The 25,670-nt window shown below is 35.2% G+C and overlaps 2 protein-coding genes across 2 annotated transcripts; both read right to left on the bottom strand.

Annotated features, from left to right (window-relative positions):
• Positions 1-9,232: 9,232 nt before the first annotated feature.
• LOC103952026 (sedoheptulose-1,7-bisphosphatase, chloroplastic) lies at positions 9,233-12,096 on the bottom strand. Its single transcript, XM_009363554.3, has 8 exons — positions 11,877-12,096; positions 11,483-11,602; positions 11,107-11,292; positions 10,774-10,855; positions 10,426-10,647; positions 10,114-10,214; positions 9,943-10,014; positions 9,233-9,715 (listed from the first exon to the last, which is right to left on the bottom strand). The coding sequence occupies exons 1-8, from the start codon at positions 11,994-11,996 to the stop codon at positions 9,434-9,436; spliced, it is 1,185 nt and encodes a 394-aa protein (XP_009361829.2). The 5' UTR covers positions 11,997-12,096; the 3' UTR covers positions 9,233-9,433.
• Positions 12,097-12,630: 534 nt separating this feature from the next.
• LOC103952027 (nucleolar complex-associated protein 3) lies at positions 12,631-20,928 on the bottom strand. Its single transcript, XM_009363555.2, has 13 exons — positions 20,697-20,928; positions 20,064-20,236; positions 19,761-19,951; positions 18,963-19,171; positions 17,350-17,452; positions 16,919-17,082; positions 16,116-16,254; positions 15,546-15,719; positions 15,319-15,452; positions 14,311-14,628; positions 13,779-13,918; positions 13,601-13,698; positions 12,631-13,291 (listed from the first exon to the last, which is right to left on the bottom strand). The coding sequence occupies exons 1-13, from the start codon at positions 20,861-20,863 to the stop codon at positions 12,782-12,784; spliced, it is 2,520 nt and encodes an 839-aa protein (XP_009361830.2). The 5' UTR covers positions 20,864-20,928; the 3' UTR covers positions 12,631-12,781.
• Between the last annotated feature and the right edge of the window lie 4,742 nt (positions 20,929-25,670).

Raw genomic sequence — 25,670 nt, 5'->3', positions numbered from 1 at the left:
ATATGCTACCTAATATGATTAATTATTATTAGGTATCCTCACCCGGTAGGTCTGCACAGTTCATGAACTGATCACTGCTAAAATTGTTAAACAGTAATTACTAATTAACATTTAATTAGTTACATTATATATTGATTAAAGGGCTACAGAGCTTAACTTAATTGGTCACGTATTAGTTGAAATGCAGATTGATTTGGGAGAGGAAATTTCGAGCAAGCTTAATTACCTTGCAAGATACATCACTGAAACTTGTCAAAGATGCTTTGGTGGTATATGCCTCTAAAACTTGTCAAATATTTATAGGTAGGTGGGGTTTATTTATTTATTTATTTTATTTTATTTTATCAAATCTTCAAGCAAAGGTACCAATATTATTACTTCAAACTTTATCTTGAGTATGTGATAGAAAAAGAAGTGATATGCTTGTGTCAGCTATATTTATACGCTTGTATATATCATGGGTTTTATTAATTTAGTTTATTTTTCGGTTTTTTATAAGAATCAAGTGTATATACTTAGTTAGACTTTTGTAAGTATGTATTTGTTTTTCCATGTAAAAACAAAAAATCCTAATTTGAGCACAAACAAGAACGGGAAATACAAAGTCTACCTACTTCTCGTTAAAACTGAGCTTTAAACATTGATCATAACTATAACTAGCTTAAATTCCATGCATGGTCTTTGATCTTGCTAGTAACACCAACATCCTTAGGAATGACAGGACAACGAGTTAGATTTATAATAGGTTAATAATTCAAATCCGTTAAATGTAAGTTTTATTTGGCGTAAGTTTTCTGACTTTTGTATAGTGTGCTACAGTTGGATAGTACTTTGGGGGATGAGCTTGTTACTCCCTTTGGCAAGGATTACACCGAATCCTAGGGGCATTACTAAAATGAGGTAGTTTGTGTATCCTAACCTCAAATCTAAATGAATTATGCCGGGCCAAATTAAACTTTATTATTTTCTGTTTTTAATTAACAAATGTAGAAAGCGAACAGTACTACGTGCTGATGTACTTGTATATGTGTGTGTTAGGTATTCCTAATTAATATCTAAAAATCAAGGACTGATTTAATTAGTCAATCTACCTTTATAATCCATGATATGCTTTTGTAATTAAGTGCAATTAACAAACATGATCTTACTTTGAATGGTGCATGCATATATGGGATTAATTCCACGAAAAAAAATTAAAAATAAAAAGATAGGATTATTTTTTGGGGAGCCCATTTGGCATTTGCCCATGAATATGATATATACAAATCTGATATTCTGACGAATATGTAATTTGTAATGACATATAAGGTGGTCTCAAACAAGAAATCATGGAAAATGAGTGGTGGCAGAATATATTGGTTCAAGACCCCACGATAAAATTATTTCAAATTTTAACGTTACTTTATCAAAATTAAAAATAAAAAGAATTTCTATAAATATACGTGGAGTGTGAAGAAGAAGAAGAAGAAAAATTAAGAAAATTAATTTGATTTGATTACGGAGTCAATCAAGTGAAATGTGGATTAATTGTGGACCCGAATAGGATCCGGCTTAAAACAAAACAAGCAGAAATGGACAATTAATTGAAAAAGATGAGGTACCAAATACATATGGTGACAAATGCAGAACTGATCATGAAGTGAAGGACGGGGCCTGCATGCTGGCTACCTCAAGTGCAATGGAGGCGTCGCGTCAAGAAGGCGTATTTTTTACACCATTGACTTGATTAATTATTGTTAATTAGCTTTCTTAATTTGAAATAATCAACTTCAAGCTTGTCCAAAATTAAGCTCAACCATCTGATCATAAGTTTTATTGGCCGAAATGTGTGACCAACCCACTTTCTAATACTTTACCACATCATATATATCTATATATGTACGCTGTTCAAAATAATATGATGATCAAGAGACGTGCAGTGTTTACACGTAATTAAGTTTGAAATTTGTAAAATGTAGACACAAAAGTGAAAAGAATAATATCATTGAGGATTTTCTGCTCATCTGTTTATCAGCAAATCCTTATCATTTCAGAATCCAAGATTACTATACTGAAGTAGAATATTAGAGAATAAGCTCGAACGATTCGGTTATATTTACTTTGGTACTAATATTCTGTTTTGGAAGAGAGATTCATATCTTTACCAACTAGGCTATGCTCCCTCCGACCCTTACTCCGATCAGTACATTAATCCGGTAATTAGGGAAAGCAATTCCTGCTTTTGTGTATAATTAAGAAAGAAGGTAGAGAAATATTTTCATACAAGATAATGAACCCCTACCTACATTAACCATGTTTATTCTTATTAATTTGTGAGATGCAAATTCACAGTCGAACAACATAAGTTTAATAAGAGAATATCACTTCATATCTGAATACGATGCTAACAAGTCTACCAACACGTTAAAAGAATAATTTTGTTTAATTAGAGAGTATGACATTATTGTCTAATTCTATATATATAAGATCAATGCTCGAACGTAGGTACACTAGTGCAGTTTTGGCATCATCTCTAGCTAACTTGGATTTATAGAGTTGTTAATCAGAGTGCAGTCGGATTCCAGCCGCTCATTTGCAGTCGGATTGCAGCCCGCTCATTAAGGCTAATTGGATGCTAATCCAAAAGGGACCGAACCGTACGAGGCTACCAGCTGCCATTTCCGAGGGAATAATTAAGCAGCTGGAGCATTGGAGGTGGTGGATCGACGAGGGTTTTACAGCTTAATATTTATTATATGGCATAATTAACCCCATTTTATGCCAGGCTACGTACTTGACTTATGTTGCCAGCTATATATATATATATATATATATATGTATAAAACACAGGTTCGACGTGGACTTCATGATTGGGTACAAAGGAATTTGATGACAGTTAATGGGTGTATATATAAATATACATCTTTATTCAATCTTCACCACTTCCCATCATATCAAAATATATTATATCTAAAAGAATCATTTTAGATCAAAGATACTACGCGTGCCAGTTCAAAACAACTTGTGACTTGTTCGATGAAAGTTGAAACTATGAGCCAATATTCGAAATCGGTGTGAACTGTGTGCCATTCGACACATAAGCTCAAATTTATATATGCATGATATTCCTAGAAATAATCGAGTTGGAGACCGAGTGAAAGTATATGAAGTATTGTAAGTGCATGCCCTTGATTTAGGCCCAAGGGCACATGGCATGCACATCGATTTGGCTACTTATTTCGAGTACTTTCAGTGCACGTTCTTCTCTGCATAACTCTTTAATCATTGAGCATGTCTTCACAAATTGTTTTCGAGATGCCAATAAGGTATCTCTGAGTTCCATTCCGTGTCATTAATTAATTTTGAAATTTTTATGGAAATGAGAAATAATTTCTACACATTTTTATTTTTTCCATACATGCACATTTGTTCATTTTTAGCCTTTGGATCACATGCAACAAAAAGGAGAAAATGAGTGCATTTTTTGCTCAACCACCTCAAGTGATTCGTAGTGATGCTTACCACTCTATTAATTACTGGTAAATGAGTTTAATTTAATCTATATACTGCAAGTATGTTAAAATTTAAACTCGTCTAACGATAATTAATAAGGTGGTGAGTATAAGTATTTTCAAAAGAAAATAAACAGGATTGTGTAGTAAAAGAAAAAAAAAAAGGTGTATAATTCATTTCTTTGTAGAAAAAAGATAAGAGGAAAAGGCAAATCAACCATTGAGTGAAATGTCAAATGTGATGAAAGTTACTAGTGATACAAAGTCACATGATATATATGGTATATATGGCCTAAAGCCTATAGTTTGATGGGTAAGTTTAAGCTAAAATTGATATTTGATAGATGGTATGCATGACTGCATATTTACATCATTCATCAGCATGGGATCTCTTCTTCTCGATATTTATACTATATATATGTAGGGCAACCTATAATATTACTTATGTCTTCTATTTGTCCATTGACGTTACCTTTCCTACTAACTGATCATATCTCTACCACGTTCCTACGCATGCTTCCTAGGCTGCTTGGTGAACCATATTGTATGAATGCGACGCATGCCTTGACCTCGCATCTCTGTTTTAGGAAATGGAGAAGTTCACATGTTGTATAGGGAAGTGATGAAACCATTAACAGTACTGTATTTTTACCTTTCAATCTTGTTTAGAACCCACCGTATCAAATCATTAGTATGTAACTTCTTCTAAATCGTTAATACAAAAAAGTTATAATGCGAGGAAAATTAAATTTATGGACAAAATTTTGTAAACTAAATGACATGAAAATAGACGATTGGATTATTGCTTAAGCGTCGATAAACGTGCTCATTTTCTATGGATAACACATCATTTGGTTTGTAAATTTTATCTATAAATTTAACCTCCCTAATATTACCTTACTATATATGTTTAATTCTATAGAATCTAAGGAGAATTAAATAATTAGTGTAGTTAGAAAATTCCTTTGTGGAAACAAGATATATAAGGCGCAAAAGTTAAAAGTAGTCGTGAAGGCAAATCATGTGTTGGACTTTTTTGCCTAGTGAAATTACTCTGTCTGATGATATATATATATATATATATATATATATTTTTTTTTTTTTTTTTTGATAAAAGACGGTAGATTTCATTAAAAGCTCTGAGAAAATACAAAGGGATAACGATTACATTCCAGTTTCCTCAACTAATAAATCTGTAATGGGATCCGGAGGGAGCTCATCCCACTTACAATTGTTTCCCGAGAGAAGAGCGGTACGCGCATCAATGCCATTGGCTTGACGATATACATGGGTATAAGAAACTCCAATGAGCGTTGCCATTAACGTCTTCGTGTCTTCAATGATATTCTCAATCACAAACATATTAGGAGAAGTGTCACGAAGAGCGGCAACAATATGAATTTCATGTACTCTAGCTACTTACGTTCAATTTTTAATTACTGTGATTGCCGAAAGAACGAAATAGGGTTGATATATGGTTACAGTTTTGATATGTAGCTTTTAATGCCTAAGGTTTCTAGTAAAAAAAAATATTAGACTAAACAAATAGAGGGACTCGAATCATCCTATAATTTTGAAGTGTTGTAGGAAAAAGTTTATGAGAGGTGCTTTTTCAGAAAATCACGTTAAGTGTACGAAGAAGTACATGTGAGGTGTCTCTCAAGAAGTCACTCATCTAAAGTGATTTTGTAGAAACACACATCTTATGTGCTTCTCTTTAGAAGCAATTTTGTGACAACCCGTCCCCATTTTTACAATTTTATTAATTTTAAATGAGTAAATTAATGAAAATGCTCTAGAGGTGAGGGTATTGACTTTCGTTGACCAGCTTATAGTGAGACTTACAAAATGTTCTTTTAGTGTATCCCTGTAGTACTCGACAATATGAACGCGTGAGTGCAAGCAGAATCGAAACCAGAGTTATGATAGGGTTTTACGAAACTATAAATTCGAAAAGTACTTTTGTAAAAATTACTATTTATTATTTTATATATCTCTCATAGTTTTTATTATTATTATTTTATTTTTTTGGTTGAGGGAAATGAAGGAAAGGGGAATGGTTGATGGAGGAAAGAAGAAAAGAGAGGGCTGCTGTCCAATCAGAGGAGAGAAAAGAGGAGAGTGAGACCCAATCAGAAAGGAGAAGGGAGAGAGATGGACCAATGGGAAGGAAGAGAAGGGATGGGAAAGGAGAGAAAAGAAAAGAGGGAACTGAAACCCCTTTCCTGTCAACCTCTACACCCGCGATAACTTGGTTTTGAACTGATGAAATCTGGCGGTTCTCAGCAGTTTTTCATGCGATTTTCACCCCACCTTCATCTACAATCACCATCATACTTCTTCTCCTTCAATTTTCACCCAAGATTAAACGGAAATTAGGCCAAATTTATGGCGTTTGGTGACAGTAACACCGATGGTTCTTGGCAACAATATGCCGTTCTGACAAGTTTCACCCTTTCTAGGGTTTCTGGCAGGTTCGAGGGAAATTGGAGCTTTTCCCGGCCAAATTGGACTTGGCCACATGTATAAAACTTGCTCTACTCATTGAGATCTTCATTTCTGTGAAATTTGGTCATTTTTAGAAATAGTTGATTTTTTTTTACCGATGAGTAAGGGCGGCCGATCGCCGCGTGCGGCGGCACGTGGCGGCAGCACATAAGCCAAGTCCCAACCAGACCATCCTATGCTAATTTGATACCCCAATTCCAATGTGAAAGCAACTGCTTCGATTGAACCTTACACTCTTTTGAATTTCGCTCCTTGCCTCGGCAAATCCTGGCTTTGCCATATATATATATATAGACACACACACACTTACACGTTGTTCTATTTAAAGTAATGAACTATTGTAATTACGTCTTAAAAGTTAAAACAAGAGGAAAAAAATGAATTAAAATGAAAGGATTTTATAGATGGAAGTCATACCCTCAATTTTATGAATAATCATAAGTTATAACTTCCAAGAAAGTTGGCAAAACCCACCATTCGATCGACTTGGAGTTTATGATAATATTTGATTCATTGATTCGCAGTCCAATGCGTTCATACCTTGTTTAATTCACACACCAAATATAGAATTAACAAAAGCTTTTAGTCAAAGAGTTCGGTTCTTGAATTGGCCATTCATCACAAATATATATTATTATTTGAGTTATATAAAATGCTGCTGAGCCTGCAGGTAATATATATATATATGTAAATAAATGCCGGCCTTGCAGCTTCTGATTAGTCTGCATCACCTGCAGGCCTTATACAATATTAATCAAATATATGATAACAGAAATAATACTTGCAAAACTTAATTAATTAAATTCGGAAACTGCATGAACTGCGTGGCGTCTTAATAATAAAGATTGGTTTTGGAAGTTGCTGCACATGGAACCTTGACGATTAATTATAATTAAGTACAATATATAGGGTTTGAATTGTAGCAGCCGCAGTCATGTTCAAGATCATAAGTCACCGTCAAGTGGTTCGTATACTAATGCTCGAGAAGAAGAAGCGCATATGTTTAATGTGAATCTAATTATTTGTAAATGTATATGATTATTGTTAATAATGTTATTATTTTACGAGTTAAGCCAAGGTATTTCTGCTGTGGGATTCAGAATCTCCATTAATGGAACATGAGTGAACAATTTTTTTCTGGAAACGATCACTTGCCCATCACATGCAAGCTGAGATTTAGATATAGTACAATTTTTGTATACTTTACTCACATTTGTTTAATCAATTAAGAGATGGCATCTCTATAATCCTTAAAGACTACGCTTTTCAATATCTCAACAGAAGAAAAAAAAATCAGTTGAATTTGCTATTTATGTCGATAATTTGTCTAGCTATATAACAAGAGGTTTTTGGCACATGGTACTAATTAAGGGTGTTGGTTTTTCATATATAGATTGGAAAAGCCTAACTAACTATGCCGCCATTAATCTATTGGATCCAGGTTTTTGGGGAATGAATATATGATCACATGTAGGACTGCTAAGGGTTTTTGGCTTAAATAGTAGGAGTATTATTTATATATCTGATATCATGTATTTGATTTTCTCTCCCTGAACATCGTTTGAATAAAAAAAAGATAACGTACATTATTACGGCTCAAATGGAAAGAGTTACCAAAAACAGTTCAATAAATTACATGGCTAGCTTTCAGGTTACTGAAGATAACGCACACAGTTATATTAACCGAATCAACTATAGATTCATACACTATAATTCCTATTCACTTATGAGTTTCATTTAAACAATGATATGGATGCAAACATATCTAATAGGAAACAATAAACACATGATTATAGTAGCTTAATATAATAAAGATTTCGAAGGTTTAGAAGGATTGAAGCATAACAAATCAAATATAATCGTAAGAACTTTACTTGGAGAGATTTTCAGTGTGCCTGGAACACGGGCGGTACGCCATATGTTATTATCAAGGTTCTAAAAGACGCTAGGCGCTAGTCGGACAATGGGCTGGGGCCTAGCGCCTAGGCGGGGGCCTAGGCGGATTAGACGGATTTAAGTAAATCTATTTTGTGTAAATAAGTGCTTGTTTATACTTAAAATATATAAAATTTCATCATAACCTACCAATAGAATGACATATATATTATGACGTATTGGAACATGATGAAAATATGGAGAACAAGCATATAATGTGTGTTCATTTAAGTATTCAACAAGTCTCTTACAATTTATTGAAGAAAAATAAAATGCAAATGAAAGTTATCTATTTTCTGCCGAAGTGAGTCGCAACCTAGGCGAGTGCTTATGCGGGTCTGAGTGGGCTAGGCAGGTGCCTAGATGGTCTAGGTGGGCGTCTCAACAAGTCTAGGCGCCCCTTCTTAATTTTCAAATGCCTAAGCATTAATCGGAACGGTGACCAGCCGCCTAGCACCTAGGCGGCGCTAGGTGGGGATTTTTAGAACAGTGGTTATTATATAAGTGGAGGAAAGTTTTTTTTAAAATTGTCCATCCACTTGTATAAAGACATATGGCGTTTGTATTCTTGTTCCAGCCACATTGAAAAATCTCTCATTTACTTGAACGAAAAGACTAAAACTACGAATTTCCAACTATAATTTTCAAGGTAACTCTTGAATTACTTATCTTAGATCCTTCTCTTACAAACTGACCGTTTTGATAGGAGTTGGAAATAAAAAGACTCAGCTTATGTTAAAGTAGGAGGTGGCACACGACGAGAATGAACTACTAATTAAACATGAAGTATCACTTTAGTGCAGCTTAAGGTTCCTTCTAACCAGGTCCAAGCTCAATTTAAGCAGATGGTGTTTAGTTGCTAGTTTTGATGTTGCAATTTCATCCTAATAATTTTGCAAATTGTGCGAACAGCCCTACAAATATTGCAAATAACTCTTAATGCTTATACTTATATTCAAACTTCTATATTCCTAAAGTTTAATACCTTGAACCTCCGACATGAGCTACCGTCATGTCTCTCTCTTTATTCTTCACTATTTCCAAATTTGTAGTTAGCACGGTTGATGTCATGAATCATGATACAGATATGGTTGGAAAACCAAAATTATGGATTAGGGCATTACATTCTCATTGGGCCTAAAAGTTGGCCCAAGCCCAGTTAAAAAAACCCAACATTTGGTTCAACATATCTGTTCTTCTCCATCAAGCAAATCCTCTTTTGGTATCCTGTTATTTTGCATTGAAGGTGCACTGCTTATGTTTTTCTGTGACTGTAGAATGTAGTACAGACAGTTTTGTTTTTCTTTAGAGTTGTATTTCTTTTAGCATTCACTCAAAGGGTGAAGAAAAATGTATCATCTTACTTCTCAATACAAATTCAACCTGGTGTCTCTAATTTTACAATTACTAGTTGAGATATATATAGCTTCATTTTTTTCCCAACAAAAAAGAACATAAAAAACAAAAGTTGAAATAATGAACAATGTGAAAGTTTGTCACTAAGCAGCAGCTCCAACAGGCACTGCTCCCTTGAGCCTGGAGGATCCATACAGAGTTTCTTCGAAACGGATAATCTCGTTCTTGGATCCATAAGCAACCTGAGTCCGATCATCAAGGTTAACGATTACCTTATCGAGCACAGACTGGTGCCCGTCACTGCTGAACCCTCCAGCATTCTCAACCAACAACCCTAATGGAGCAACCTCAAACAACAGTCTTAGCTTAGCCTTGGTGGTTGGGGATATCACATTAGTGAAGACACCCTTCTCCTTTACAATAATCTGCAGACCAAAATTTTGTTAGTTTTTTAGATGCAATATTTGCTTAATTACTACAAATTAATAGTGGATGTGTCACATTGGTTAGAGTGATTGTGCTGTCTATGCACCCGAGTCCAAATCCTCCTCCACAATCTAGATTAGTGTAAAATAGAATATCGCATATTGTACGAAAAGAAAAAATAAACTAAACTCAATGGAAGCTGATGTTAATCGAGATAAGTGAAGACCTGGTTAACATCCGGAACCATTCCTCCGGTATATCTCAATGTGTACTTCTCTTTCACATAGTAGTCAATCAACTGGTAGATGAAAATTCAAGAAACATCCCCATCAGCAAAATATTTTTTACAGTCCTCTAAAACATCAGTAAAATAAAGTTAAAGGAAATAGGAAATGACCTTGCTGTAGTCAGGGTTGTCAAACGTAGCTCTCAGGTTTCCAGGAGAGAAGAGCTTTCCTTCACCAATTTCTGTGGTCTCTTTCACATGTTGCCATTTTCCTGACCAATGCATTTATAGAGAACCGATAAAAATTTAAGGCCCGTTTGATAACTATTTTGTATTAGATTTTCTTTTTTGTATTATAGGTAGAGGAGAAGTTTGTGGGAAGAACCATGCAGTAAGTTCAAAGTGTAAAATAGAAGTGAGCTGATCAAATTACTGTTTGAGAACAACATTGTTCGGAATTTAATTCTATGACCGAAAACTAACCTTCATCGAGAAGAAGGAACTCGTGGGTGCCGGGGAAGCCTTTAATAGCAAGAACATATGTCGTTCGAGGCCCATAAATTCCCATGGCTGCAGCAACTTGATCTCTTCCTGTTATCCCAGTTAACTTATCTCCTGGCCACACCCCGAAAATTGTCCCCACTGTGAAGTTCGTGTCAACGATGCTGGATCCATCCAATGGATCAAAAGCAACACTGAATCCACCTGTTTACGTTATGTTTAACTTGTAAGCAACCTTCTCAGACTCTCAGCATCCCTTTTAAAGTCTACAAAGTTCAAATATTGTGTGCTCAATATGAAAATATGTAACTCGAAACAAGAATAGCAGACCTTCAGCTGGGCCTCCCATGTCTTGGAGCTCAGGAACTTCTTCAGAACAAGCATATTTGCAGACATGTGAGTAAGTTAAGGCCTACATTGTTGAAACACGAAAATTGATTTTCACAATATTCTCAAGTTCGGCTGCCCTGATATCATGTCATCAAGATTTCAGAGGGGTTGGGGTTTTATCAAAAAGCCTCGAAGCAATTAGTATAGGAGCCCTGCAATTTAAGTTTTATTTAATTTTGTTAGGTTTCCGACGCGGGGCTTTACAATGTTTACATTCTTCAATATTTAACATGTGAATTGATTGGGGCATGAATCATATAGATTGAGTGTGACCTCAAAAAGAAGCTTATCAGCAAGCATATCCACAGCAAGCTGCTCATCTCCAAAAGAATTCACACATGCTGTTCCTCCACAAGATGCTGTCCTCACTTTAAATCCAATGGTCCTCAATGCTTCCCCCATTGATATCAACAACGTGATCAATTTCTTATCTGGGGTTGCCTTTGTTAAGAATTCTTCCTACAATCACAAATAAGTAAATTAAAAAATAATTCCTCTTAAAGCTCCAATTAAAAATAACTCCTCTTAAAGCTAAAAAAAGAAAGAAAACCTTGTTGCCTAAACTGGTTTTTAAGCTCTCCTCTCTAAAGCCGCTTTTAACTTTTAGGAAATAACAATAACAAATCACAAAGTGCTTTTTTTGTCTTACCAAGCTATCACCAATTGCACATTTGGGAACAATTGAATTGTTCTTTGTCTTCAAAACTTTTAGGGATGACTTTGGCACCAACCGCAATGATTCCCCAAATAGAGAGCTTGTTCTCAACACCTGCCATGCATACACACAAACCCTTCAATTAACTTGACTTACCATTTTCATTTGAGCGGCACGTCAAAAGAATATATCTATTATAAAGTTGTATGCATCTGTTTTTTTAAGAGACGGTATTCTAATGAGAAATTCGAACTTGAGTGAAAAGCGACGGATACAATATCCTGACCAAATGATAGAAGTTACTTGTATGAACATGCCAAAATATGTGCATGCATTTATGTGTGTCTATTAAATTAATTAATGGCTGAAAACTCCAAACTATTAATACCTTGGAATTGAAGGATGGAGAGATGGAAGCAGGAGAGAAAAGAGAGCTTGAATGCTGAGATGAAACATTATCCCGCACTGGGAAGGCTCCCCTGGCATAGCATGCAACACTGGTCTCCATATTTGAATATTGAGCTTCAAATCAAGCAAGTCTACCACTACCGGTATGCGTTCTTTGTTCAAAGGTTCTTCCTTTGGGATTGGAAACTTGGAAGAATGAGTTGGGGTTGTAGATATACAACCAGCTAATGAGGTTTAGCCACGTGGCACATGCTCAGTTTTATAAGCTGAGAAAGTGGCATGGGGTGAAGTTAATTAGCATCACTCAAATATCTGTGGCTATGCTATGGTCCCCATGAAGGGATATGGTTGAGAATGAGATCCCACTTACAAGAAACGTACAACTGCATGGAAGCTCCGCTATTCATTTTGTTTGTGTGCTTCCTAGTTGATGGTGTAAGTATATAGGAGTTCTACGACTAAGTCACTTAAGAGCATTTGCTTTTGTACTTGAAATCCCGAGTTTAATTTTCACTTCTCTACTATCGCTTATATCAAAGGGAAAAAAGATAGTTTAGACGTATCCTCATTGCATCATTGGCTCTAGATAGTGAATGATTGGAACATTAATTAAGATCTAAAAGCTAGGATAATAAGTTAGTCTAAATTCACATTAGATATGATATTCGAATAACATTTCAACCTTCTATATCATTTTTCAGCAAGAGTTAATGAAAAATACTGAGACGGATAAATTATAGAACTTCAAAATTTTAGGAGCTTTCACACCAACTTTGTTAATTAGAAACAGAAGAATATTACACATGAATCCTAAATGGAAAGAGTATATAGTGAATAATAAGCTCATACATTTGCCCGAATACAAAATTTTCAAGACTGACAATGTCACTTGACAGTTAACGAAGTTTTACTTTTCTTGGTTTTCGGCTTTTTAGCCTTCTTATGCTGCTTATACTCTTCATATAGCTGTATAGACGTAGTAGTACTATCTAGCTTAGCCCTCAAACTCTGATTCTCCTTAATGTCACGAAGAAGCGCAAAATGAGCAGACAGTTTCTTTCTCACATCATCTTCATCAATTGGACTCGTATCTGCAGACGGTTCTATCCCAGCTAATAAAGAAGACCCACTTCCTCTTTTTCTCTTGTTAGTTGATTTTTTTATGTCGTTCGGCGGGTTGAAAGACTCCGGCCTCTCCAAGGAATATTCCATGAAAGCTTGTTGAGGAGAGATGGTCGAGAGATAAACCTGGTTATGAGCAGTGTTCATGGTTGATATACTTGAAGCCATATTTGAGATTGCTGGATGATAATGCTGGGAGAGAAGATTGAGTTCCCAAAGAACTGAAGCAAGAGCGCCACTTAAGTTGGGGTCTGAAACATCTGGGTGATATTTCTGTGCATCGGGAGGGAGAGTGTTAGATCAATCAACATAACGAGATTGTTAGCGTAATAATTCTAAATGTACCAAACCAAAAGCACATATAATAAAAAAATCATTTATAAATAAAAAGAAATCATGATAAGAATCACTTTAATGAAGATTGCTTTTCAAATTAATCATTTTAATGATAGTTTTGGCCTCTATACCGTGGATTATAATTTAGATAAAAGCTATGTTGAATAACAGACAAATCTTGGCTACAATTTATTAAATAGCATGAAACATGCTTAACAGACAAACAAGAGTAGCATGATTGCTTACTGCGATGGAACCGGACACTGAGCCACCTCCAGCATCATTTTCTAACAGATTCCGGCACTTGACATTCTTCAGAAGAAGATGTTTTAAAGTAACCAAAGCTGCAAAAGATTCAGATGGCAACATGGATAAGCAATCCATAACAAGGCATTGATAGCTTCGTTGCTTAACAATAACATACCAGCCATGGACTCTGCAGATCCCGAACATAATGAGAATGTAGCCAAACGCTTTACAAATGCAGCAGCCTTCTGCATGTCATGTTGTCTATCATCACACAGCATCATCTTCAGAGCTTCAGCTAATACTTCGCCCTGATCTCTGTTTCCATAAATACAAACAGTAGATAAGATGTTTAGTCATTACAACGATAAAACATAAACCACACAGAAACCCAGAAAAGGGGGTGAGAGAGAGAGAGAGAGAGAGAGAGAGAGTGTGTGTGTGTGTGTAAATTTGACCTAAAAAGCATGCACTTATACTAGTGTCTAAGATGAAAATCAATAAACTATCACGGGAAACAAGCTTATCACAACACATATTTTCAGTATAAAGATGCAAATTAAGTTCCAGAACTCCAGCATATATGGGTGTAGGAATCTGGGGATGTTTATCTACTTCATCTAAAATGAACAAAGATACCAACTAGATGCCACAGGAGGTAGAGAAATGTTTTACCATAGCAAATTCTGGGATTTTAATTTGGTACGTACCTTCCAGGCCTATATTCAAGTATAATATTGTAAAGCTGGACAAAGAAGTCTTGAAGATCAACATTTAAGGCATCGAGATTGCTCCTCATCACTTTAAATGCAACAATGCAGCAACGGAGGCGTTCAGATACAGTCAAACATTTTGAAGTATTCTCAGAATCACTACCAGCAGAAGCTAGCTTTTTCAGATAGTTTATAAGATCCCCCATGAAATCCAAGTCAATTAGGTGCGAGAACTTTCCTAGTCCTTTCAGACACGGAGCAAGTAAAGGGTGGGGCTCAGCTGCACCAGTTGATGAACCAGCATTTGCTTCAGATCTGAGTGGATAAGAAAGGGAAATTGATCAATTCATTTGAAATTCAAAATATAGAGGAAGAAAAAATTCATCAACTACCCAAAAGCAAATTATAAATGCTTGCCACATTCAATCAAGCATATCTATAACAGACTCAAAAACTGAATATACCTCCAATTTCAAACATCACTCTCAAAGCAACCATTACTGCTTGTGAATATCTAGTTCGTCAAAATAAAGCACATGCATTCAGATTTCAGAGTATTCATAAAGAAGCTCATTCGAGATTATGCCATCTACAAATTAACATGGAAGAACATTCATGTTTACCAAAAGGTAAAAAAAATATACGGATCAACAATAACTAAATTACTTTTAACAATAAATAGATTCAAAATAACAGCATTTTGAATGACAAGGTAGAGGAGATGGATCTTATGAAGGACAGAATCGGATACCTAGCTCCTTAATGGGCGGATAAGCACTTAAGGCATATACATTTCAAAATCATCTTCATTGGCTGGGAGTTTTATGTTAAATGCAACTTATTTCTTGTCAAGGAAATGCTGTCGGTTATGCTAAGATACATTTCAAAATCACCTTCATACTGTATGAGCAATCTGCTATTTCTTGCTCTAGTTTGTCTTTTAAGCTAAATTAAACTCAGGATATTCATAATGAACGTTATTAGAATCACAATGTGCTAACCAACCTGGCAGCTGATTGCATTGTATGTTTCAATATACGAAAATATATTTCAAATACAGCAGAAAGTGTCTCTGTCTGCATTCCTCTCCGCTCCATAACATCTGGGGCAAAAGCAACAGCCTTGTAATCAGCAACAACCTATGTACAACATTACAAACGTCAACATGTTGAGGAGCAAAAAAAAACAAGCACAATCAAGAAGTCAATGGATTTTTCGAACAAATAAAACACCTCCTCTCTAGTCTTCGCCAATAATTCTTGCCTGCTCCGTTTCTTTTCATTTTCCTTCTGTTGACGAGCCTCCTCATAATGCTTCTTTTTCTTACTTTTCTTGCTTTGGGGTTTAAATTTCTCATCTCTTGCAGCCCTCCCAAGATCTTCATCAAATGACAAAGACAAGAAAACCTGCACAGGTATTCAAAACAATAAGCATGGAGATTGACAATATGCATGATGTACAGGAGAAAAATAACCTGGGAGAGCCTATCTACAGTTGCAAACGTAAAAAAGTAAAGCGCTTATTAAACAAAACTCAATAAATCTGTCATCTAGCTGTCTGAACATGGAGTCCAAGAGTAGGTGACAGCCATAACTATGGAACTTAGACCCATATCTTGAATCCATATAATCGCCAATTTTTTTAACATCTTTATGGCTAAGTTCAACGCTTATTGTTATTAAACAACAGCATTGATCATATTTCTGTTTAGGTAAGGCAAAACAATCCAGAATTGAGTCAATCAGCCAAAAAATTTGTCTAAAATATAAACATAAATAACAAGTAGAAAAGTAATCGCATGCCTCCAATGAATCAGGGTGCAGTTGGCAATTCTGAGCTTTCACATGATTTGCAATTAAACGAACAGCCTCCACAGTAGCTTCGCCATTATGTTTTCCCTCGTTTGTAAAAAGTGACTTTACAGTTGAACAACATAGTTTCCTGTTAACAAGTAGTTCACGATTAGACAGATGAAAGAGTGAAAAAGAAATTTGGGTATGATTGTTGACATACTTAGCATGTGAGTAAATAAGAGACAAGCATCGACCCATACATGAGCACAACATGTGTAGACTGGAATCAGCGACGAGGTATCTCAACTTCATTATGAAAACTACAACACATCCATATATCTGAATCTTATTTATATGTGCATATGTATATTTTTGCATTCAAATGCATCTTTACAGAGAACCATACCAAAGTCATTATAATTATGAAATAAGAATTATATCTTTATAATTTATATATATATATATATTGACAAAAATGATTAATACCTTTACAATGAACTCTTATTAAGTGAATGAAGGTGTTTCAGCACCCACGCACTCTACAGCCAGAAATATCAGAAGTCCTTAACCAAGTCTACAAACCTTTATGATTTTTCAGATAAAAGTAAAAATGAAAATCTAAACAAAGAACTCGTTTCCACTCAAATCGTTTTCTTAATCCTAAAGTATAATAAAAGCTTCTGAAGCTCAATTTTAGAGCTCATTTGCGGATTCCAACTTTACGACACTCTTTTCTAAATTCTTGTGTCAACCATCAAGGGCACCTTGTAAGTTTAATTACCCAAAGGTCCAAAGTAAAGATAGAGCATAACCTTACAACGTCATCTGGGGAGCCTATGTTTCTGATAACAACACCTAACAAGCTCTCCCGGAAGTTGAAGTGAGGTGCTGCCTCAAGCAATGTACAGATACAGCGAAATGCTACATGTTGGAAAGAGGGCTGTTTTTCTAATGCTGCCAACTTCTGCAGGTATGCCTGAGAAAGTGCATTAAAGGAGAAAAAATTAACATTATTCATAAGTATAACCAAACAAGTTATTCATAAGGATAATCAAACAAGTAATAGTTGCTACCATATACTAACATCACAGAATAATAAACCAGTACACCAAGCATGCAATCAAGTTTCACTAGCTTAAACTAATCAATATTGTATTTTGATCAAGGTGTAGCATATCCACTAGAAAATCAGAACAATCAAATGCTAATTTGCCATTAAGACTTCATAGAAAATATTGCCAACCTTGTACACAGATAGCAGTGTTGATTCATAAAGCCGCATTTTCTTAACATCCTTTGAAACCTTCATTTCCAGCTCCTTCTCAGTCGGAAGCCTAATCCGGTATCTGCAATACACTAAAAAATTAAATTCCAATCCAAAATGGGAATGCAGATAGAAAAGATATTGATCATGAGTAAGACAAGCACAATCGTTTGTGGGTAACAACTCGAGTTTCATGCTTCAACACAGACACAGAGTGTCCAAAACATCAACAACCAGACATATAGTACAAATATGTATGTTTAATTTCAAATATTAGTGCATATTTATCAATGTATTAAAAGTGTGAGGCGTGGGCAAGGCGTCCGAGGGATAGCCCAGCCTAGGCATGAGGCGAAGCCTCAAGGGACCTAAATTTTTAATATATACACTAAGTGTACACATATATTACATTAAAAAAAAAATTATTAATCAATAATCACCCTGAGCACACACATATATTATAAATACATACACACACATATATATACATATATTATATTATATATATATATATATATAATAGAGGATGAAAAGCACAATGAGCACACATATAACCATGCACATAGACAGCACACACATCCATTATATAAAAAAATAAAAATCAGAAAAAAATTAAAAAAAAAGCAGAGAGAAGATAGTGCAATGAAGAGGTATGAGGGAATTAAAACACTACCCAAAATTTGGGTTTGGGAGTAAAAAAACAAAAAAAATCCCCTGAGGCACACCTAGGCGGCTCCAGCGACGCCTTCAGCCCACTCCCTCAAAATAGAGGCAGCAACCCTCAAGCCCAGCCTCACAGGGTGCCTAGGCACGCCCTAAGGTGAGCCTTTTAAAACATTGATATTTATGTATATTCAATAAAACAATATTCTTCCAGTGAAGAAAAATATGAAAAGGAAAGAAAACAATAAAAATCAACAACAACAAAGTAAACAAAAATATAAACCCTCTATAAGTTTCTCAAGAACAACAACAACAAAGCTTTTCCCACTAAGTGGGGTCGGCTAAATGAATCCTAGAACACCATTGCGCTTGGTTTTGTGTCATGTCTTCCGTTAGATCCAAGTACTCTAAGTCTTTTCTTAGAATCTCTTCCTAGGTAATCCTCTACCCTATCTCGTAGTCCCATCTTCTAACCGGTGTGTCAATAGGCCTTCGTTGCACATGTCCAAACCACCGTAACCGATTTTCTCTCATCTTTCCTTCAATTTCGGCTACTCCTACTTTACCTCGGATATCGTCATTCCTAATCTTATCCTTTCTCGTGTGCCCACACATCCAATGAAGCATTCTCACCTCCGCTACACCCATTTTATGTATGTGTTGATGCTTCACCGCCCAACATTCCGTGTCATACAGCATTGCTAGCCTTATTGCCATCCTATAAAATTTTCCCTTGAGCTTCAATGGCATACGACGGTCACACAACACGCCGGATGCACTCTTCAACAGTTGCTTTCCTTTGAGAGGCATTTTTCCCCCAAGGACAAGGGAGTGTTAGAAATTGATAGGCACCAAATTTTATGCAAAAGAACATTTCAACAACTCATATCATATAAGATCAAATGTACAAAACAGAACAGTGGTCTTACCCAGGAATAATGTCTTTAAACACAGCCAACAAAGATAGGAGTCCAAGTTTGACTATTGCATGATTATTATCTTTACATATTTGTAAAATCTCCTTCAGAGATTTTATATTGGACTCCGGATCAGAAAGCAGCGCCATTCCCAGCTCTGCAAGTTTATTCTTCTTACTTTCAAATGCTTCTTCAGCTGTAAGATCTTGTTTAACCTCAGCCTGAACGAAGAAGTAAGGTTACTTTGCATGGAACACATAAAAGAAGCTGAAGAGAATAAATTATGTCCTCCATAACACGTTATCAGATAGAGTCTGGACCTTATATTCAAAATAATCAGATATGAGTAATAAACAAATAACTTCACTCACTATTACCAACTCTAGTCCTTCAAGGCTGACAATTTAGAAATTGCAGGATTGCGCATGTTATATAAACAGCTTGTAACTTCTTTCTTTCATGCCTTATTATTTATTCATTGAATGAAACTTGAAATTTGAGTACATATTAGATGATCATGTAGAAACCATATAGAAATCGGTAAATGGACAATCCTGGTAGATGTACGTCATTACGTTGTCACACACGTGGTTATCTGGATTAATGTCACAGATTGTTACATAAACTTGCAGAGCATCACCATTTCTTGGGAGTTGGGATGTAAATTCCCCTTTTCTTTTAAAATATAAGTTCTACTCTTTCAGATTATTCATTTAACAATAGATTATCGAGACAGTAGATGACATATGTAAATCCTTAAAAAAACATCAGGAACATAATAGAAGAATTGCTAGTCCAATCAGATGATACCAGCACTGCTTCTTGAGGAGTTTGTTCGACTTCAGGTTCAGCATCCTTTCCTTGTTTTTTTGCCTCTTTCTTACTTTTCTTGAGCTTTGCCCTCCTTTCAGCCTTTGTCAGCTTAACTATCCCTTTATCTGCAGCGCCACTGGTTTCCTCTTCAGTGGGATCATTCTCGGATGCTTTTGTTGTCTTTGCTGCTGCACCGTGAATTTAAACAATTCACACTCAGTGTACATCCAAACACCGTCCAAAGACAACTCCCCCACTTCCCATTTCCCAAACTAGAAAAAGAAAATAACAATAACAAACCTGTTCGATAGTAGAGTTGTCCATCTAAGGTTTTAACAGGAAGAGCATCTACACGATCAACTTGAAGCTCAGTATCCTCCTCTTTTTCTTTCTGCAAGGATTTCCTTTTTAAGCGCTTTTCATAAAAAGCTTCCAAAGCATCCTCCTTCACATCGGCAACCCGGGTAACATGCCTTTGTATAAACACCAATGTTGATTAGATATTAAAACAAAAGCAAAATTTGAAATCAAGACCAAAGAATCAACAGAATGTAAACCACAAAACACCTTCACTTGCAAATACGAAAAGATTGACATATCTCCAACTAAAAAAAACGAAGTCCATTTTTTCAATCATTCACGTTGAAGTTAAAACTCATTTTGGAATTGAAATATGCTACAATTGTAAAGCTCCACTTCAGAAAACCAACAGAAGAAAACGAATTCACCTGGTTATTTCCTAATTCAAATGACCAAATTAACAACGAAAAGAACACATTTTTTCGCTAGGAACAAAAATGGATTTAAATTTTGAAAAATATACACCCAGTCAATGAAATTTTATATGATATAACACCCTAAAGTTAACAAAATAATTCATCATCATAAGAAAATTAAGATATAAACCCATTAAATAAGATGAAAGGAACGAACTTGGTAATGGATTGGGTGTCCAAGGTGGAGAGGAAGCCAGCGTATTCTTTGTTCTTATCGACGAAGTCCTTGTCCTCGTCGGAGATTTCAATTTCGTCCTCTGAGACCTCCGGTGGGAGGTCAGGAGGTAGAATGATTTTCTGCTTTTGCTTCCTCTTCGCCCCCATTCTGTACGTTAAACCCTAGCTGCCTGCTTCCGGTCAATGATTTCGGGGATTAGGGTTTTGTGTTTGTTAGTAGGGTTTTAGACAGTCTCAGAGATGGCGAAGGTTGAAGATGAAATCTCAACTTTTTAATGGGCCCAATTTAGTACTTATTGGCCCACGAGTCATAGCTTGAGCCCACTAAAAATGGTCCATACCAATTTTAGTCCATTTGAAGAGATGGGCTTTTAGGTTGCAGTGTAAGTGACAAACAGCAAAATCTTAGTTTGTTTAACAGACATCGTTCATGAGATTCGAATTTAAAACCTAATATGATAAGGTAAAGACGATGTACAACCTTTAACGGCATATACCATATTGTTGGTATATACAACAATATATTTTGATACTAATTAATTTATAAATTACACATTGGCTCCAAAGTTGTTTGCAATTTGTATGTAAGTAAGACATGTTGTTCGTCTCTGCAACATAGTACTGAACCTTTGACTTGCCCATTTCTTGTGGGCGCGCACACAAGAAGGTTTGTGTTGTGGTCCATTTCCTCATTCATTTTTATTTAATGTTGTGTTTTGACCTTTCAGCTCCTTCCCCACTGCTCCCCCTTTTTTATAGGTTATAACCATAAATTCCAAAGTTTCATTAACGTGGAAGATTTATTTAGTTGAAATAATCCAATAATTATGATGGTGACACAACAAAAGCGTATTATTCAATCCGATAAATGCCTCAAAACGGGACTCTATATGAATTATCTGTCACTTTATGTTTTTAGCAAAATATTTTATAATGTTAAAATAAAAATTAACGTTAAACTATGAAAAGTCAGAGAGTCGAATAAAAATCTTACTTTAAAATAGTCTTTCTTACCTTTTTTTTCAATTCAAAAAAAAAAAAAAAAAAAAAAGTGAACCTGATACATCAATGGTGCGATAAAAGTTGGTGATGGAGTCTGATGTGTAGCCTCACTCTCCTAATCCTCTAACCCCTAACCCCTAGCGCCCAAGTCACCACCAATTCACTAGTTTTCTAGTTCGTTGTTGATTCGAATTGTAACCTACTTCAAGCAAAAGATAGCGAACTAGGAAAAATTCAACCATTAAATTAAACACTTGTCATGGTTACCAACACATGTTGATCTCAAATCAATAAAACATGACAAATTTATACCGAAAATTCTTTTAAGACACATAATTCGTTTATAACAAGATTACAGAACTTGCCTATATATGAACTACAACATAAAACTCATACGTCACTTCTAAGGTACTAGAAAGAAAAAGAAAAAAAAAAACTATGTGACGGTTTTGGCGGTTTTATATTAATAATTTTTTACTTCTTATGCACACGTGAGCCTTCTTTTAATTTAATATTTTTGTAATGTTCACTAACCAAATTTTAAAGAGAATATTTTTGTCCATCACCCTCAAGTGATGAACACAAATCTCAAAGTTCAAATTCACTCAATGTTAATAAGTAGGATGATCAATACCACCATTTGGAAAGATTTTTCAGTGTGCCCTGAACATGAACACATATGACATATGTCGTTATACAAGTGGAGGGACACTTAAAAAAAAAAAAAACTTTCCTCCACTTGTACAATAGCATATGGCATGCCACCCATGTTTCATACATAATGAAATATCTCTGCACCATTTTTAGTTATATTATTTTTCACTTGTAAGTAAAATTTTTTAAGTTAGATTCTGAATAAAAAAATTACAGGACTCAAACATGAAGTTGAATATGGATAAACATTCTAACTGACAAATATCAACATATGCTTACATGATTTTGAGAGAATACTCATAAATCACAACCAGCAATATATGGACAGGGATCCTCTCCGGATCCCTTTTCACCTAATCCATAAAGTTTGGGATTCAGGCCATTCAAATTTGATCAAATGACTACGGTTATTATAACTTTTAAGGAGGCCACCTGTTTGTAGCCGTTGAATCAAATTCTAAAGGACAGGATCACAAACTTAGTGAATTAGGTGAAACGGGATCCGAAGAGGATCCCTTTCTGAAATATATAACCACGAATCCATATCAAACAAAAATTGGCATAACACGAATGATCTAGATTGATTTGATTTTTCTTTTGATGCTGCATTTTCGTATGTATATACTGCGTCAGATGTAAACTAGTATAGCTACAAATAATGTACCTAAAAGATGTTCGTAATTTCATAATAATTTAGCTAAAGTCAGTTTATAGATCCAAAGTTGGCCTAACTCTATTCCTTGTCATGCATGCAAATGCGGTGGCGCATTGTGTGGCTCGCTATAGTCTTAATCATTGAGCTGTATCTTTTTGGGATAATGTCGGTCTGCTATGATTAATGAGTTGTTTATTTGATGATTATATCAGAACGTGATTTGTTTTGTTTCTAGCATTGGTCGCTCTTTTTCTTCCTTCGGGGATTTTCCCATATGGTTTGCCTGGGATGAGGTTTTTTCAAAGCCACGTTCTTTTTCAGGCTCTCTATGTATTGGTTTCTTTGGTATATTATGAATGAAATCCTTTATTACCTTTGAAAAAGAACGAGAACTAGGATTAGTTGGTTGGGTTTAGGTACAGGGAGAGGGCACTAAATATATATATATATCACTCAAAATTGGAATGCACAGAGCCCACTTCAATAGTATAAGGACTCACATGAACCCCAAATGAGTCCCACTTATTATAAATAAATTGTCAATTTATGTAATCCAACCAACAAAACGTATTGTATGGGAAGATGTTTCAATTTTAACCTACCCCGACCAAACCTGAATTTTTGCACCTAAATTTGAATCGCCTTTTATGTCTTGTTGGCCACAGTTTAGCTTCTTCCCCCTAAGAAAGATGGGCTAGTGTTCCACCCCACAAAAAGAACAGTTATCTCAGTTTGAAGTACAGATCTCAAATGGTAGTGTTATTTGCACACCCATTTTTATCCCACACATCGCTTGTTAACTTTTATCCTTTGATAATTTTAAATTCATTCGAGTCGACAACCGGAAATTAGAAAGATGTGCGAGAAGTAAAATGAGGGTTGTAAATAGCACTACCCATCTCAAATGGTGGTATATATCTGTGTGTGTATATATACTATGTATAATACCAATACGGGTGATATTATTTTTGGAATTATCATGAAAAATAATATGTAGCAGGAGAAAAATCAATAAATAAAATAAATAAATTGTGATAATTAAGAAGGTAGGTAGGCAAAACTTGAAGGAGTATGATGAAAATAAATTCTCATTGAATGTTCGTTAGGTATATTAATGAATTGGTCTACTAAATGCCCATAATTAGCTCCACGCAGGAAGCCATTAAAACGGTATCACTTTTGACAATTTGTAGTTGAATGATGTTTTCAAACATTTATAGGATACAACCATAATTTTTGACATCACTATCCCTTATTTTAATTACATACACACCATCATTAAATATCTCCCTATCTCTCTATGGAGAGTAATTTGCGTGGCACGTATATATTATCATGACTGTTACGGTAGTGTCTTATATCGATAGTACACACCATCATTAAATATCTCCCTACTTTCTCTATGGAGAGTAATTTGCGTGGCATGTATATATTATCACGACCGTTACGGTAGTGTCTTATATCGATAGTACAAGATAAGTTAACACATGCCCGTGTAACATTGACACGAGATGCGAGTGCCTTCTATGAGAGATTTTTTCGTATGTTGGGAAACGCTCTGGTGCACCAAGTGTCATAATACAAATGTTTAGAAATTTTTTTTTTCAATTTTCCAACCACTTGTAGTATGATACTTGATGTACCGAGCCGTGTTTCTATCACACTGAAAATTTTCTCGTTCTCTAAATATGATGACGTAGAAAAGAAAGAAAAGAAGCTAGTATATGCCCTATTCATGTGATTTAATGCAGAGGATGACCAACGTATTGAAACACTTTTAGTCGCAATCTGAGATTAATGAGTTTCCTTAATTAAGCAGGTCCTCACTACATTTTCGTAGGTGATACACAGATTATACATTTTATGTAGCCTATACTTTATGTGTGCTCTTGTATCTTGAGGAATTCACGAATACATACATGATATACACATACGCATGTAGGCAACCAATTGACCGGACATGTTGCCAACCGCCACGGGGTGTGTTGATGGAGAGATTTTTCAGCGTGATCGGTACACGTAATGGTACATCATGTGTCACTATACAAATTATGGGATATGTGTGTTAAAAAGTTAATAACTTAAAAAATAAAATTTCTCACCACTTGTATAAAAATACGTGGTGTACCACTCATGTCTTGGTTACAATGAAAAATTTCTCATGTTGATGGTCGACTGCTTGACTCTTGTATACAAAAACGAATCGTTAGTCTCTCGTAAGGTACATGACTAACCCAATTATGGTACGTCATGAGAGCAACTCCATCGTTGCTTATTACCTTGAGGATGGGCAACCTAATACACTCCATCCTCTCAGAACACTCTAGCCCACTCGAGAAAATGGGCTCAAGGCAAGCTCGATCGAGAAGTCAGGCAATAGTCGCCCAGCCCAGTGCCCTGCCTATGTGACACAAAGTTGACATCAGATACAATTTAAATAATTATAAAAATTATAAAAAACTAATTAAAAATATAAAAAATCATAATTTTTTTTCTATAAATACCTAACCATGTTCTTCCACTTTACACTACATTCCAATATTTTCAAATACTTTTAATCAATCTTTTATTATTATTCCAAATTAAAAATAAAGTCATCTTTTATTATTTTAAAATAGAAAATACTAATATTTTAGTACGAAT

Source organism: the organism of the source record quoted next, unplaced genomic scaffold (genome assembly GCF_019419815.1).
Source record: "Pyrus x bretschneideri cultivar Hongxiangsu unplaced genomic scaffold, Pyrus_bretschneideri_v1 Contig50, whole genome shotgun sequence".
Taxonomy (NCBI): domain Eukaryota; kingdom Viridiplantae; phylum Streptophyta; class Magnoliopsida; order Rosales; family Rosaceae; genus Pyrus; species Pyrus x bretschneideri.
The sequence above is the reverse complement of the archived record's forward strand: the minus strand, read 5'-3'. Positions and strand labels throughout refer to the sequence as shown.

Excerpts from the sequence above, each read along its gene's own strand:
- LOC103952026 (XM_009363554.3), bottom strand. The coding sequence starts at position 11,996 with ATGGAGACCAGTGTTGCATGCTATGCCAGGGGAGCCTTCCCAGTGCGG. Across the intron at positions 10,648-10,773 it reads CATGGGAGGCCCAGCTGAAG|GTGGATTCAGTGTTGCTTTT; the intron begins GTCTGCTATTCT and ends TAACGTAAACAG. Across the intron at positions 10,015-10,113 it reads ACAACCCTGACTACAGCAAG|TTGATTGACTACTATGTGAA; the intron begins GTCATTTCCTAT and ends TTCATCTACCAG.
- LOC103952027 (XM_009363555.2), bottom strand. The coding sequence starts at position 20,863 with ATGGGGGCGAAGAGGAAGCAAAAGCAGAAAATCATTCTACCTCCTGAC. Across the intron at positions 20,237-20,696 it reads GACACCCAATCCATTACCAA|GCATGTTACCCGGGTTGCCG; the intron begins GTTCGTTCCTTT and ends GTTTATACAAAG. Across the intron at positions 13,919-14,310 it reads CTTGAATATAGGCCTGGAAG|AGATCAGGGCGAAGTATTAG; the intron begins GTACGTACCAAA and ends TTATGGAAACAG.